The 17,127-nt window shown below is 42.9% G+C and overlaps 1 protein-coding gene across 7 annotated transcripts in view; it reads right to left on the bottom strand.

Moving 5' to 3' along the window:
* The window catches only part of LOC100380761 (latent-transforming growth factor beta-binding protein 1), a 118,370-nt gene that overhangs the window by 28,866 nt on the left and 72,377 nt on the right, over nucleotides 1-17,127 (bottom strand). For 4 of the 7 annotated variants that reach the window (XM_014203036.2, XM_045720654.1, XM_014203043.2 and 1 more), the window contains 9 exons: nucleotides 15,965-16,132; nucleotides 13,338-13,562; nucleotides 11,903-11,925; nucleotides 10,846-10,957; nucleotides 10,186-10,272; nucleotides 3,308-3,433; nucleotides 2,659-2,784; nucleotides 668-793; nucleotides 247-366 (listed from right to left, as the gene is read on the bottom strand). In XM_014203036.2, the coding sequence (XP_014058511.2) occupies nucleotides 247-366; nucleotides 668-793; nucleotides 2,659-2,784; nucleotides 3,308-3,433; nucleotides 10,186-10,272; nucleotides 10,846-10,957; nucleotides 11,903-11,925; nucleotides 13,338-13,562; nucleotides 15,965-16,132 (1,113 nt within the window). The remainder of the gene's footprint in view (nucleotides 1-246; nucleotides 367-667; nucleotides 794-2,658; nucleotides 2,785-3,307; nucleotides 3,434-10,185; nucleotides 10,273-10,845; nucleotides 10,958-11,902; nucleotides 11,926-13,337; nucleotides 13,563-15,964; nucleotides 16,133-17,127) is intronic. The other 3 variants (XM_014203060.2, XM_014203051.2, XM_045720659.1) reach the window with 3 other exon arrangements.

Here is a 17,127-nt window from a genome sequence, read left to right as displayed (position 1 = left end):
GATTTGATACACACAAAAGCACACGCATGCACACGCACACATCTATATTTAAACTGTACATGCCTGCACAAACACACCAGCGCACAAGACACAGAAAGATGGATTGTCAAACAAATGTTCTTTAGTTTTTTTCCACAAATTGGTGGAAGGTGGAATTTGGTGGAATTTCAATTCAGAGCCAAGCCGCTCCAGTAATTTGGATGCTCCTGATTATTTGTGAGAGAAGGAGAATGTCCAGTCACATACCGACACACTGTCCTCCCTGGCCCTGGAAGCCCTCTGGACACGGATCACACTCATAAGAGCCCAGCAAGTTGACGCACATGCCGGATGGACACACACCCATGTCCAGACACTCATCTATATCTGTTCGAGAGAGAGAGCGAGAGAGAGAAGAGAGAAGCGAGAGAGAGAGTGAGAGAAAGAGAGAGAGTAGAGAGGTGGGGGGAAAGAAAGAGAGAGGCAAGGAGAGAGGCAAGCACTGAATCAACACCACAAAGGGCCAAGGATTTAAGTGTGGGTGATGTGTAAGTCAGTAATATGCATATCATGTTGTTTATATGTCAGAAACAACCATGGCCTTGTCTTCCCATGAACCCCCCTCTAATTCTCCTGCCCCTAAAGCTCTCCAAATAGAACCCAAATCGTTGAAGGGCGCTTCCTGTACCTTCACACTGGCCTGTTGGGCTCATCCTGTAGCCGCTGTCACAGTGTCGACAGTTGTAGGAACCCACACTGTTGACACAAAAGCCATCCTCAGGACAAGCTTGGGAGTTCAGACACTCGTTTAAATCTGAGCGAGGGATACAGAGAGGAAGAGGAGGGGAGAGAGAGGGAGGGAGGGAAAGACGGGAGTGGGAGCGAGAAGGAGAGATTTGAGGATAGTAACTTGGCTCCAACAAAGATACTCAATCTTTCAAGAATAATCCTTCCTTTCTTGGTACTCACCCAAACCCATTAAGAACATAAGCATAATCCCCAAACCCCTGGAGGAATGTGATGGGGTACAAATCATTTTAGTGCTGTGTCATTTCTGTTTTACAAACATGTCAGACATTACTCCGTCCAATATCAACAAGGACAGCGGAAGTTCAGGCTAAAGTGATGGAATCTCCTGGTCTGTCTATGTACCCCAGTCTGAATGTGATATCCATCTACCTAAACGATTTGGACAGTCTGGCATTACAGAGGGCTAGAAGTGTGGCTCATGACGCTCTTTCCTTGACTTTAACTGAATAACATGGACATTGCTGATTCATGCCAGGACTGTCTCTGCTTCATGCCCTCCCAGCCCCCTGAAATGGACCAAAGCCAGCTTAAGGTGACATAAACTTCCTCTGAGGGCCCTGGGTGGGACTTCCTGTGGGACATTACAAAAGACAGAACCAACAATGAAGGAAACAGGGACTCTAATTGGAGGGGAGTGGTATCCTTAGAAACCAAACATCCCCCCCACCTTGAAGTAGAGAGTGTAAATGCATGACTCAGCAAAACGACGACAGGCAAGAAACAGACTGGACATGGAGTGCAAACTTTCTTTCGGTTTTAACTTGTCATGTAGTGTTGCCTCTGGTTAAGTAAGTGTTTTCAAAGTATTTTTATACTGAACAAAAATATAAACGCAACATGCAACAATTTCAAAGATGTTACAGTTCATATAAGGAAATCAGTCAATTGAAATATATATTCACTAAGCTCTAAACTATGGATTTCACATTACTGGGCTGGAGTGCAACATGGGTGGTGGGTGGGCTCCCACCACCCACTGGGGAGCAAGGCCCAGCCAATCAGAATGAGTGTTTCCCACAAAAGGGCTTCATTACAGACTTTTGTAATGATCATGCTGTTTAATCAGCTTCTTGATATGCCACACCTGTCAGGTGGATGGATTATATTGGCAAAGGAGAAATGCTCACTAACAGGGATGTAAACAAATTTGAGCACAACATTTTAGAGAAATAAGCTTTTTGTGTGTATGAAACATTTCAGGGATTTTTTTATTTCAGCTCATGAAAACAATGGACCAACACTTTACATGTTGCATTTATATTTTTCTCCAGTATAGTTTCGTTTTCATCATTGGATTCAAGTATAACCAGTCACTCAATGTTCCATCCCTCTATTGAAGATTTAGGGCTGTTGTCCTCTAAGCTGCCTGTTTTTGCGCTCTTCTTAACAATAGATCAAGTACTCATATCCACATAGACATCCCTGGCAAACAGTGATAAATGATATCCTCATATTTCATTTTCAGACGTTTGACTGTTACAGTACAGTACAGCTATGGGGAAATAATAATTGGCTTTATGCCTCCGCAAACCTAATTTTGTGTCATTTTGTGGAAGAGAAAATCTGTGTAGAAACACCAGAAACCACCTAATGACAGTGTTCCCAGAATTTATATCCCGGGATGGGGAGGAGGGTGGGGAGGACGTCGCTAATGGGCCACACTGTGGTCGTCTCCTAAAATGCAGCCCCTATCTCCAGGGAGGGGGGATAATGCCAATGGGGAACTATACTGGAGACAACTGGGGAAATAACTAGGGATTTCAACAAAAATGAAAACACCCAAACGGCTATCCGAACGGCTGCTGCTGCGCTGCACGACACGTATTGAATCTCAGGGAGCGTGGTGGTATGTGTGTGAAATGACTTTACCAACGCAACGGGTTCCCTCCTCATCTGTCATGAAGCCTGGTTGGCACACACACAGGAAGCTGCCGGGGGTGTTCTTGCAGCGGCCGTTGGAGCACAGTGACACAGACTCCAGGCATTCATCAACATCTGTCCACCGATGTAGCAAGGCAGGAGTCATGGGATGGAACATGGGTCAACTTGCTTAGAGACATACTGACATACTAATGGAAGTGGATTAAAGGATTAGGAGTATAGATAGTGTTCATTTCAAACCACCACTGTACCAAAGCGGTACCTAAATGATTATTCGACAGTATCTACAACATTCACACATAACTATTCATACATCAACAGAGGCCTCCAAAATGCTGAAAGGCTAGTTAAATCATTATATAGCACAAGTACATTCAGAGAAGCTTATAAGACATGGGTAGACCGTCATTGTAGGCCGTCATTGTAAATAAGAATTTGTTCTTAACTGACTTGTCTAGTTAAACAAAGGTTAAATAAAATGTAAAAAATATTCCCATTTACTGATGTAATTAAATGAATATATGTTCTGGGGCAAATGTGAAGAGTGAAAACCTAATCCAATCAGACCAAATGACAAAAAGAGTCCATTCCCATTGGTCTGATAAATGGACGTGACCTTTGACGTCTTGTTTCTTACCTACACAGGTGGTGTGTGTCTCGTCCATCTGGTAGCCCTTGTTACAGGCGCAGGTATAACCCTCCACAGTGTTGTAGCAGATCCCCTGGCCACAGATGTGAGGGTTGACCTGGCACTCATCCACCTCTGGCCGAGAGCGAGAGAGAGAGAAAGAGAGAAAGAGAGAGAGACCCAAATAGCAGGATTTTGAGTATGCATGCTGAACACAATCATGGAGGAAACCTCATGCTACTCTTCAAATACTAAATACATAAATACTGTTTCTATATGCGCAGCATAAACAAATATATTCCATTCCTGCAAATGGCCTTTCCTCTCCCTAGCCGATATTCTCATCAACTTCCCATTCATGGCTGCAAATGTGTTTCTGTATGACAGATATTGGCAAAGATTCAGCACGCTCAACCAACAACTGCTGATAAGCCAATGCTGATTAGCTTGGAAACCCCCTCTGACTTTAAATCTCGTAAGGTTCTTGAGCTGACGAACTTAAAGACATGCTCCGGAACTTTGCATTTTTTAAACCTCACGCTTTGGGCTGGATGTGTTAATGTTTAGTTCATGTCAATGTTTAGTTCATAAATGTATAATCTATGAGCAGAATTAATGTCTTACCTCAATTAGCCGCAAAATTCCTAGTTTGATAGCAACTGTTTCCTGGAAGTTGTGTGGCGCCATTTCCCCTACATTTTCCCCCACGTGGGCCAGCCCCCTAGCAATTCGAGTTCCAGCCAATGAGCTTCAGCCCCTCCCCATTTGAGAGACAGCTAGCAAGATGCACACACATCAGAGCGAGAGAGCGCAATAATGTGGTGTACATATCTGCACGTGACATAATATGCAATTTGTGTGGACCACTTTTGGCTTGTGAGCGCTACTTTCAGAACTACTAGCTAAAAAGTATACAAAAGTACCAGAGAATCTCTTTAAATGTGCAGAGTATTCACTCAAAAATGTATATGTTAGGCATTTGGGTCCAAGATACTAACCCTGACATTCTTGTACTCTCTGAAACTTGGTTAAAACAATGTATAGCTGAACACCGCAGCTCAATCAGGTGTAAGAATACCGACTGCACAGTAGCAGCTCACTTTGTTGAAGCTAAACATCCTATCTCCTCCCTCAAATACACAGGTATCGAGCATGTTACTCTATCAAGGAGAGGTAACATCGAGACCAGTTGCAGGCTCCTCAGAGGAGGAAAGGGAGGACCATCCTCCTCAGATACTTTCATAAAAATAAAAATAGTAAAACATTGGAAAAAGTTATCCTTATTAGATGAAACTATACTAAATATAAACACGTCACCAAATAATTGATTAAAACACACCATTTAGCAAATAAAGTCGACAGTAGCCTCAGCAGCACTCTGTAGGGTAGCACCATGGTGTAGCCGGAGGACAGATAGCTTCCGTTCGCCTCTGGGTACAATGACTTCAATACAAAACCTAGGAGGCTCTTGGTTCTCACACCCTTCCATGGACTGACTTACACAGTAATTATGACAACTCCCGGAGGACGTCCTCCAACCTATCAGAGCTCTTGCAGCATTAACTGACATGTTGTCCACCCAATCAAAGGATCAGAAAATGAATCTGGTACTGAAAGCATAAGCTACAGCTAGCTAGTACTGCAATGAATAAAATGTGATGAGTAGTTGACTCAAAGAGAGAGAAAGACAGTAGTTCATCAGGTTTGAACAAATTCATTTCTTCCAAAATAAAGGAGAAGCAAGAGAGAAAGAGAGAGAGAGACAGAGAGAGAGAGATGCAAATGCAGCTTGCTAGTTTAGCCTACTGAAACACACTGCTGAACCAGAGGGATGCTATGTTAGCTAGCTGGCTATGACTTTCCAACACAACACTGGAACTCTTCCAAGTCAAGGTAAGCTTTTGGTTTTACTAATTTATTGCCACAGGGGCCCGCCGGTGTAACTGTTTACTACTGTACACTAACGTTACTGCATGATTGTAGCAGGTTTACAAACGCGTAAGTTCTGTGGTGACAGCAATGTAGGCTGTGTGTAGTGGTTTGCCTTGGAAAGGTTTTTTTGCCTGGTCAAATACAGCTGATGGGTTGTGCATTGAAGTCCACACGCAAGGGAAGAGGTGAAAGGAGGTGAAAGGAGGAGAGCTCATAGATGCGAGAAATAATAAAACGTGGCTTCTATGAAACTGAACTGTGTCTACGCGTGATCAGGGGTGTATTTATTCCACCAAAAAATGTTTCGCAAACGTGAATAAATGGGGATAAACATACCTGAATTTGTCCAACAGAAACTCTTGTTTGCAACTGTTGTACTAATGATTACACTCTATATCAGCTAGATGCAGGCGATAATGTGCAAGGCGGTATTGAGTGTCACTGTCTGTCCATGTGTCACTGTCTGTCACCTCAAATTTGTCTTTCGACACACCTACGTTGTAAACTGTCATTCATAGGCTAGGTTGTAGCAACCTCATGATGGGTATAGCGAATATTTGAGTATCATGTAGTTGCCTAAACCTGTCGCTGTTACATTGAACTGGGTGAATGGAATAAGAATGATAGTCATCCAATATTCTGTAATAGAAATAAGGCCATGCTCATGAAAAAATAATCGTACTCCCTCATCTTAAATGGCACTGACCGCCACTGATCTGTACCCTACTACTACAGAGGGAGGCCTAATGGATCTCCTATCTAAAAACACTGACTCCTAGTGGTCTGAATATTGAATTTGACCTCAGGCCATTTCAACCCAATGAATTTTTTTGGCCCACAGTTTTTTAGCTTATACTGCATGTCATGTTTCCCATGTTGATGATGCTCATTATGCATTATGTTTGAACCACAACAAGGTATGAAATTAAGTAATGAAACAAAGATGAAAGTAAATGAAATGTAACAATAATGATTGTTGATATTAGCACAATGTATTCTATTATATCTAATCATGTTGACATAAGATTACGTAAATAATTGTCCGCATGTATTGACATGCTGTAAAGTATTTGTTTCATTGTTTTCCATCCCTCATTACCTTAATTACTATGACACACCCCTCACTGTGTTCATTGGTTCCACTAATTGCACTGCTAGTCTACATAACTGTATCAAGCAGTTACAATGTAACCCTGAAGACAGCACTGCGTTCCGAAATGTTGGTTCCTATACCCATTAAATGTTGGTTGCTATACCCATTAAATGTTGGTTCCTATACGCATTAAATGTTGGTTCCTATACCCATTAAATGTTGGTTCCTATACCCATTAAATGTTGGTTCCTATACCCATTAAATGTTGGTTCCTATACCCATTAAATGTTGGTTCCTGTACCCATTAAATGTTGGTTCCTATACCCATTAAATGTTGGTTCCTATACCCATTAAATGTTGGTTCCTATACCCATTAAATGTTGGTTCCTATACCCATTAAATGTTGGTTCCTGTACCCATTAAATGTTGGTTCCTATACCCATTAAATGTTGGTTCCTGTACCCATTAAATGTTGGTTCCTATACCCATTAAATGTTGGTTCCTATACCCATTAAATGTTGGTTCCTATACCCATTAAATGTTGGTTCCTATACCCATTAAATGTTTGGGAGTGTGCGACCTTCTTTCTTTCTTTTTTATAGCCCTATCCATATAGGCCAATTCCTACAAGTGTAAAGGGTTAAAGCCGTTAGATGTAGTTCACCACAGCGCACTTCGTTTTATAACGGGTGAGAGGTTTTGCACTCATCACTGCTTGCTCTATCAGAAAGTAGGCTGGCCCTCTTTGACCTCATGTAGGTCGAAACGCTGCATTTTGTAAAAACTCCCTCATTACCTGACATCTTTACTTACCCATAGAAGTATGAGTTACCATACCAGATCACAGGGATGGCTATCTAATGAAATTCCGTCTGTTGCTACAGACTTTTAGCTTTTAGTTTCTTTGCACCCAAGTATGGAACAATCTTCAGAGTTCCCTACAAATGGATGTATATGTGATTTTCGGACTATTTGCATTTACTGTTATTTTATTGTTGCTCTTTAATTATTTGTTATTATTCAATGTTCTTATTTTTCAATTTTATTTATGTATTTCTAAATGTTTTACTTCAGTTTATTTTGTAAATACTTTCCTCTTAAGGATCGGACCCTTTTTTTCAATTTTCGCCTAAAATAACATACCCAAATCTAACTGCCTGTAGCTCAGGACCTGAAGCAAGGACATGCATATTCTTGATACCACTTGAAAGGAAACACTTTGCAGTTTGTGGCAATGTGAATTTATGTAGGAGAATATAACACATTAGATCTGGTAAAAGATAATACAAAAAAAATGTTATTTAAATATTTTTTTTTATCGTCTTTGAAATGCAAAAGAAAGGCCACAATGTATTATTCCACTTTAGGCTCTATTTCGATTTTGGCCACTAGATGGCAGCATTGCATGTGCAAAGTTTTAAACTGATTTAATGAACCATTGTATTTCTGTTCAAATGTTGTATCAAGTCTGCCCAAATGTGCCTAATTGGTTTATTAATACATTTTCAAGTTCATAACGGTGCACTCTCCTCAATCACTGTAATAGCTACAGTAAATTGGACAGTGCAGTTAGATTAACAAGAATTGAAGCTTTCTTCCCATATCAGATATGTCTATGTCCTGGGAAATGTTCTTGTTACTAACATGCTAATCATATTAGCGCACGTTAGCTCAACTGTCCCATGGGGGGGGGCACAGATCTCGCAGAGGTTAACACTTCTTAAAAAAGGCATTGCCGGTTATAGGCTTGTAAGTAAGCATTTCACTGTAACGTCTACACCTATTGTATTCGGCGCATGTGATAAATACAATTTGATTTGATTTGATTTAAAAGTGTTGATTGGGGACCTCTTTGCTGTGGAATGTGACTGTTTTTCATGAGTGTGCTTTATTACATTTTTTGTATTCTCTTTGTATTTTGTATTTTCTGGTGTATTTCCTATGTGCAATTTGTAATTGTAAGATGCAAAACAGATCTTGGTCTCAATGGGACTCCCTGTTAAAATAAAGGTAAAATCCAAAAACCTACTCACTAGGTGCATCAATCGGTCTACTCAGACTCGACAAGAGGTCAGCTGTGGGAGATTGCCTTACATAACACAGTGGAAGAGTAGGGAATAGAGTGAATCATAGTGTCTAATGCCCATCAAAAGGGTCCAATATGCAGACATATTACAGAAGTGGGCCAATGGACCTATAGTTCCAGAGACTTAAGGACTCCATCATATAAGCCTGAAACTGCACAACTGTCCAATCACAGTGACTGAACGGTTTGCCATTTCAGAACTTGATGAGAAGAAGAGAAAATTAAAGGGGTATTAAATTAGTGGTGATAGATTATGAATATAGTACTTAAGAATTACAGTGTTACTGAGGAAATGGTAGTCAAAATGTCAGCAAGCTCGAGATCACATTAACAATACATTACGCATCCCTGCTTCTTCAAAGCTCAGCAGGCCAGTATGGTGGAATTACAAAGAATTTGAGTATTACTGTACAAATTTCAATAGGTGAGGTTTTATTGCTCAAATATGCTACAGTGGCATCTCCTCAGAAATACAGTTACATTAAATGACTGTTGTGTTTTATATAGGATTTAGGGAAGACATCAGCCAACCAGAAGAGGATGGGCTCCTGCTCTAGAGTCTGCTTCCTGTCAAGGTTTCTCCCCACCTAAGGAGATTTCCCTCATCCATTCGGTCAAGCGTTATATTTTAGCACTTTGTTACAAATGTATTTGTAAAATGCAGAATCATTTGATTGACTGATTGATTGATTGGTTGAGCTACAGAATGATTAGCGAGTGTAGTCGCTTTACATCTTAAAGAGCATCTCCGCCATGTTTACAATCAAACTATTGTTGTTTTGTAGAGGATGTGCTTTAAAAAGAAACGTCATGTAGAGAATGATTAGCAAGCGTTGAGTCACAGAGACCAGAGTCTGATCACAGTAAGGATGACAGGACGATTAAAAAAAAAGAGAGACGCAATTATGCATCACAGTTTACAGAGTATGTGTCATCAGGTGGCTTAATTGCTGTGGCTTCTTAATTTGGTGTCACCTTTCCGGGACACCAGGACGTAAAACGCTAAGATGAGAGCGGTCTGGGTGCTTGGATGTCCGCCTAGCAAATATAACTCCAAATACCCCAGCGGTCCCCTGATTGGTCCAGGTGCTTTTTGTGGGCCCGGAACCAGATAGTCCCACTCCCCTCCCTCCACACTTGTCTCCGTGCCGACACTATCTCTATTCTACTGCTCCCCCCTCTTCCTCGCCCAGGGTATCAAAACAGCTGCATTTCACACAAGTGGTTGCCTAGCGATGGCACAAATCACTGGCCTCACTGGCCTTTCCCTTCCGATTCAAATAACCACAGCAACAACATCTAAAATGGGAGTCTCTGAAATAAAACAATACAGGACCCAAATACATTTCTCTAAGGGTCAGGAGAGAAAGAAAAAGTTGCTCTGCATTTTCATTGGAGTGATTTGAAGCCTTTATGAGGATGTTGTTAGACCATTGTTAAACTATTCACAACTAGAAAGTGGAGAGAGAGACTTCAAGTTGCCATGGCCCCTCAACAGCAACACAGGATTCCTAAATATAGAAGAAGCCCGAAATACAACGGGGTAGAACCCCAAGGACAAAGAGAGGAGGTCCGGAAGAGTTAGAAAGTACCATGGTGCCAGTCTGCGTGCCTCTATTCATTCATGATTTTTACACAATCAGCTTGGGATAGCTTAGAGTTTGTAGCAGGGATAGAAGTTACTAACCGGTCAGCAGCACATTGACCAGTCGACTAAACTGTGTCCAGATGTCACGGTGTTACTGTGTGTCACTGTATGTCACTGTGGGCTCTTACCTGCTGACTGAGTCGGGGCGATGTCCTGGCCAGCGTTGGAGGGGAGGATCAGGGCTGGAGCAGGGGGAGACGTTTTCTCCACAACCTCTGCGAGACCAGGACAGATAGAGCCATGGGAGAGAACAGCGCAGTCAGACTTTCCGTGGTCTTTAAAATGAGTGTTTCAATGTTGAGTTATTGTCATGAAACTGTAACACGGAGCGCTGCAGAAATCAACAATCCCAGCGGACAGACATAAATCACTCTTCACCGTCAAGTGCTGAGCTGACAGTTGTTTAAAGATTTGTCCAGCTTGGATACATATTGAACCCTTTTTACAACAATTGAAACCTTGAGTTTGAATTAAGATAATCCTAAACTAGAGCCTGGAGAACACCAATCAGAAATGGCAGGTGCTCTTTCCACTATGACGATTAGACCTGTCACAAGGGAAAGAACATAATATATTTTTCAAACCCAACCCATTTTCATTTGTATTCTTTCAGGTAAAATTGACGGAAAAGCCCCAGTGGAGACCCACTTACATAGTGTACAGTACAGCGCCAAAACAACCATCATAATTAAATAACTTCCACGCTTTGCCCTGTGAGGGTGGGCACCAGCCCAGTGAGACTGAAATAGCAGCAGAGAGAGTAGAGGGGAAGGAAATGGATGAGACACCTGGGAAGGCCGGCTCCATCCTCATGGTAGAGACACCGGGAGAGAGCTGTGGCTGGCCAGCCTCGACCTCAACTACTGGCCTACTACTAGTAGCCTCCAGAATAACCAGCTCCTTGAAGGACAAAACACAAGACAAACACAGTATGGACCTCGGGGCTCAATGGACTGATCCGTATAGACATCTGAGGTTTCAGTGAGCAAGCGCCGCTCATGCACCGCTGTCATGCGTGAGCTCGTCATATAGGCCGCTCGGCGGTACACTAATTACAGATCAGCTTGCATGGCAGCTGAAGGAAGGAAAGTGCTTGAAAGGATTGTAGAGCAAGATGGTGGGAAGCGAAACATTTGTTGTCATTGAGCAGACAGGGTCTATAGAATGCCCAAGTCAGTTGTGTGGACTCCAACTTGACTTCAGCTTTTTAGACATTTGGAGTTTGTCAGAGTGTATTGCGCAACAGTGTTCACTTTACTCCACCCTTGTCAAAGAGCTTTTAAAGAGTTTCAAGCAGCTGAGTCTACTTTACCTCTGAAAGAACCAAGACCAGGTAATGTAAAAGAGAGCTTCTATATTTACATAATTCAAAAGTCATAATACAATACTAAATCCATTACAGAAAGGTTTCCGGACTGTTCAGTATTTGAGGCTCTTAGGCTGCATTTAAACATAAAGCCCGATTCTGATCAGATGCTCAATTACTGGCTAAAGAGCTGATCTGATTGGTCAACTGACCAATTTGTGGAAAAAGATCAGAATTGGGCTGCCTGAGTAAACGCAGCCTTACAGTATGAGGCTGGACAAAAGCGCAAAGAGCAAAGTCTTACCAGCTGTGAACAGCATTGTTCCACTGTGAATGCTTTAAGTGCGCTTAGGCTGAAAGCATGGAGCATTGATTGGCTCAAAGTCATGCAGCGGTGATGCCGACTTCATGCAGAGGTGATGCTGCAGGCTGCTTCTGCAGGTTGCTGCCATAGAGGCTGAAGGACGAATACTTCTCGTTGCATGCGAGAAAGCTTATTTATTTTCTGTTGGTTTTTTTGCAGAAGAAACCCAACCTACCTGCTCAGGAGCATCTGTGGCAACTGGCCATGAAGATCATATAAAAACAAAAACAACAAAAAGAGTGAGACCGTTTGAAAGCACAAGGCTGGATATACCTGCCCTTGACTACCAAGGTTTGTCAGAGACAAGTACATCATTTAATTGTATTTTTTAGGGCAACATTCACATTATAGTTCTCCTTTAAAATATAGTCAGGCTTTTGAATACATCAATAAACCCGGGCCAGAGAGGATCAATGATTTGCAATCCATAAGACTGTCACATTCACTGGTACTGTTAGCTGTTCATGACCACATCAACACGTGATATTTTTCATGGACGACGTACAAATGTTAATCAGTAACAAGGATGCTCCGCTAACACCTTATTTTAAACACTGGCCAAATACCATGTCATAACTCAACCCTCTTGCCTTTTTACGGAGGTCATAAAAAACCAACGGTATTGTTATGAACGAAGCATAACATTCAGCGTAAAATAAATTCCCTCCACCAGGGTTCATAGACCCTTGTGTCACGCAAACACTAATCAACACAGGTTTGGCAGTGACTTTCTCCTCTTATTGTTTGTCTGAGTCTGTCCTCGGCATTGGATCCTCTGTGCTCAAGAGAAGTTGAGCTGTAGTTTGCATAAGTCTGTGCACTCTACCGCTGGCCAAGTTTCTCTTTCCCCTCAGTGGCCGCCAAGCATGTCCCGAACAATAAAAGAGAGGAACTCCATCTCTCCTCTCAGAATCCAGCGGTTTGAGTGGTGAGGGCAAGCCAAAGCGTGTGAATCCTCATCATCCCATCTAGGGTGGAACTGAGTTGGTGTCTGGGTGAGAGATGTTTTTAAAGACCCCCACACACTCACGCATACAAATCGGTTCTGTCTTTTGTTTCACTTATGTGCTGCCTTTTGTTGAAGGGTGGATTACGAAAAAGTGCGCTGGCACTGAAGGTACACGATATTCCACATATCAAAACAGGACAGCATAGTGAAAAGACAAAAGCATGGCCCCGGGGCCCATGTGTTACAGTCTATGATGCCAAATTCCACAGAGCACTCTATTTGAATTCTAAAAGACCAAGCAACTCCCAGCTATGAGTCACACTGAGTCCCAGCTCATCTCAATGTTCTGTCTCTGTCTTTCTGGAGTACATTAGTAAAGATGGCTGCTCTTCTACTGGTGCTTGCTGTGTGATGTTGACTCAGCTGGTATAGAGGGAATTGTGTGATGTTGACTCTCCTGGTATAGAGGGAATTGTGTGATGTTGACTCCCCTGGTATAGAGGGAATTGTGTGATGTTGACTCACCTGGTACAGAGGGAATTGTGTGATGTTGACTCACCTGGTACAGAGGGAATTGTGTGATGTTGACTCTCCTGGTACAGAGGGAATTGTGTGATGTTGACTCTCCTGGTACAGAGGGAATTGTGTGATGTTGACTCACCTGGAATAGAGGGAAGCTGTCTCTCAGTGACGCTCAAGGCCTCCACTGGTTTCTCGGGTGTCGGGAAGGGCAGAGGCGGGGCCACAGGCTCTTGGTGGGTGATCATTGGCTTGTTGATGGTCTCAGGTTGGCTGGGAAGTTTGGGTAGTTGATTGGATGGTTTGGGCTTGTAAGAGCCTGTGACAGTGTAGCCCATCCCACCAGGGCATATCTCCTTGAATTTAGCTAAAAATGTTAAAAGAAAAATAAGTACATCTATTCTTTACTCAAGAAAAAAAAAACACATCAGAAACCACTTCCATCCCAAAAAAACAGATCGAAATGGCCACATGAAATATATTTACTTCACATAATTCATAGCTATATGACTAATTTGATTGATATTTTATTTTATGTACCTCATATGTAAAGTACAATAAGTTAGGTTAGGTTTTTGTTGAAGCCGATTCACCATGTGTATATAATTCTCGGAGTTCTTTCCGAACTCCACAGACAGTGCATTCAGAAAGTATTCAGACCCCTTGACTTTTTCCACATTTTGTTACGTTACAGCCTTATTCTAAAATAGATGAAATAAAAAAATCCTCATCCATCTACACACAATACCCCATAATGACAAAGTGAAAACAGGTTTATATTTTAGCAAATGTATTACAAATAAAAAAGTATTCAGACCCTTTGCTATGTGACTCGAAATTGAGCTCAGGTGCATCCTGTTACCATTGATCATCCTTGACATGTTTCTACAACTTGATTGGAGTCCACCTGTGGTAAATTCAATTGATTGGACATGATTTGGAAAGGCACACACCTGTCTATATAAGGTCCCACAGTTGACAGAGAATGTCATAGCAAAAACCAAGCCATGAGGTTGAAAGAGCTCCGAGACAGGATTGTGTCAAGGCACAGATCTGGGGAAGGGTACCAAAAAATGTCTGCAGCATTGAGGTCCCAAGAACACAGTGGCCTCCATTATTCTTAAATGTATGAAGTTTGGAACCACCAAGACTCTCACTAGAGCTGGCCACCCGGCTAAACTTAGCAATCGGGGGAGAAGGGCCTTGGTCAGGGAGGTGACCAAGAACCCAATGGTCACTCTGACAAAGCTCCAGTTCCTTTGTGGAGATGGGAGAACTTTCCAGGACAACCATCTCTGCAGCACTCCAACAATCAGGCCTCTATGGTAAAGTGGCCAGACGGAAGCCATTCCTCAGTAAAAGGCACATGACAGCCCACTTGGAGTTTGCCAAAAGGCACCTAAAGACTTTCAGACCATGAGAAACAAGATTCTCTGGTCTGATGAAACCAAGATTGAACTCTTTGGCCTGAATGCAAAGCATCACATCTGGAAGAAACCTGACACCATCCCTACTGTGAAGCATGGTGGTGGCAGCATCATGCTGTGGGGATGTTTTTCAGTGGCAGGGACTGGGAGACTAGTCTGGATCGAGGGAAAGATGAACGGACCAAAGTACATAGAGTACATAAAACCTTCTCCAGAGTGCTCAGGACCTCAGACTGGGGCAAAGATTCACCTTCCAAGAGGACAACGAGCCTAAGCACACAGCCAAGACAACACAAGAGTGGCTTCAGGACAAGTCTCTGAATGTCCTTGAGTGGCCCAGCCAGAGCCCAGCCAATTGCAGTTAAACCACTACATTGATCGTGAAACAAATATATCAGATCAAACAGTAACTAATCCAGCTACCTTGGTAAACATTCCAACAAACGAAGAAAAACACATTGAAAGAGATACCTTAAAAAACCCTGCACTTCACATCAAGGTTAGTCCTGAAATGATTACACTAATCCTATATGTCTACTCAAGTTGATTTCCTGATTAAGGAGCACAAGTCTATAATTTACTCTTATAACAGCTCTTAATCTTACCCACAGAAATGTTCTCACATGGGGAAAAATGGACCCCGTTCCAAGATATCATCCTCTAACTCTACCACCCACACTCTCTATAACAACCTGCTGTACCAAACTGCAAACCTGGAGGATCTGGCAACCAAAGGAATCTGGCAACCCAGATTAATTTGACTGGTGTTGTTAATTAGGTCAAACGAGGTCATTTAGTAATGTCTCTCGGAGCCCAGACAGACAATACAGGCACAGACGAAGAAAAGGGTTAGACTTGTTCCCAGATAAACTCCCAGGTCTAATGGAATGTTTGGCTCGACGTCATAAATGAAATAAGACAGACCTTTTTGAGTGGAAGTGTGAGGACTCAGCGAACAGCTTCTATCTATTTAGTGTGGCTGTGGTCCACATGATCTGCAGGCGTCTGCTATTGTATCACCAAGGCGAACACTGACCATAAAACCCGTACAGACTGCACTGACAGAGGGGGAGCCGTGGTGGAGTAAGGGGAGACACAGTGGGAGTGTGGTGGTGGTGGTGGGGATTTAACTGTATCTAAAAGCATCTACTTGGCAAAGCAGTTAACCACATGCACACAGAGAGAGAGAGAGAGAGAGAGAGCGAATGTCTGTGGGGGGGTCGGATGAATGAATGCCATTGGTCCCATATTTCCATCTCTCAGTGTGAGATTGGTGGAATAGATGGATGGGTAGAGGTGTAGTCTGCCTGGAGCTCAGAGGTGCCGGCGTTGGGGACCTTACCTGTTCCTGGCAGTGGGCACTTGTCGCAGCGCGGGCCCCAGGCCTTGCCCACACTGCAGCAGCACAGCTGTTTGCTCAGCTGAGCAGGCACCGGGTGCAAACACTGCTTCCCCGAACTGACCAATCGGAAACAAGCCCCTTTCTCCTCGTGGACGGCAGGGGTGTCAGCTGAAGAGGTGTGGCGGAGGGTGGAGGGAGAGGGGAGAGGTGAGGTGCGCCACAGTGGGGGGGAGACACATACATGGGGGAGAGAAGAGAAATAAAGAGAAGAGAAATAAAGAAGTCCCCCTTCACCGGAATCCCCCCGCCCAACACAGAGTCCAGTAGTCACACATTTATAACAACGACATCAAAAATACCAAGAAGATTGTGAAACATCTCGGCGTAGTTAGCCGCTACCGCTGAGACATTTCATATCTTCCACGCAGGATTTTTGAGCAATGAAGAAAGTGTTGACTGAACTAAACGCTCAAACACAAAACACACGCGACACATGCAACATCGAAAGCTCTTTGGGTGGACACACACTGAGCGCTTCATGCCGTTGCTTCATGCACTAGTTAGCAAAGTCAAATGCTGACTGAAATAACAGCATGCAGTCGGGTTGGTTGAGTGTTTCTGAATGGTGCCCATCATGAGGGGTTTAAGCAGCTCAAATCCTGAAGTGGGGGAGCAGGAGTGGAAACTGTGGCATGGCAAGGCACCAACGGAACAAAGACTCTAAGGCTTTGACCTCCAAGTAGAGCTAGAGCCATACGATGTTCTTTCAGCATTTCTTCCTTTTTCAATTGGTAAGTCATCCTATCAACGGCAAATCAGTGCTAACACAAATGGACCATGACGCTCCTTTATTTCTCTCTCACAACAGTCTCCAAAACCTAAAATGTGACTATGTTGTACCGTTCAGACCAAAAGCAGGCATTAATGAGTTAATGCACGAGTTTACAAGACATCATTCCAACAACAGTGAAAGGTAATAGCCTTTTCTTTACCAATTCCTGTACAAAAGGTCACAAAGGCTTGTTCCAAAGTTTTAATTCCTGTAACATTTTCCCCTTCAGGCAGTTTGCGTGGTGCATTGATATTCGTCAAAACAGGCTGAAGGAGTTCTCAGGTTTCCAGTCATTATGTTGACAAAGCTGAGCGTGTGTGAGCGTGTGTGA

The sequence above is a fragment of the Salmo salar genome, chromosome ssa01 (genome assembly GCF_905237065.1).
Source record: "Salmo salar chromosome ssa01, Ssal_v3.1, whole genome shotgun sequence".
Classification (NCBI taxonomy): Eukaryota; Metazoa; Chordata; class Actinopteri; order Salmoniformes; family Salmonidae; genus Salmo; species Salmo salar.
The sequence above is the reverse complement of the archived record's forward strand: the minus strand, read 5'-3'. Positions and strand labels throughout refer to the sequence as shown.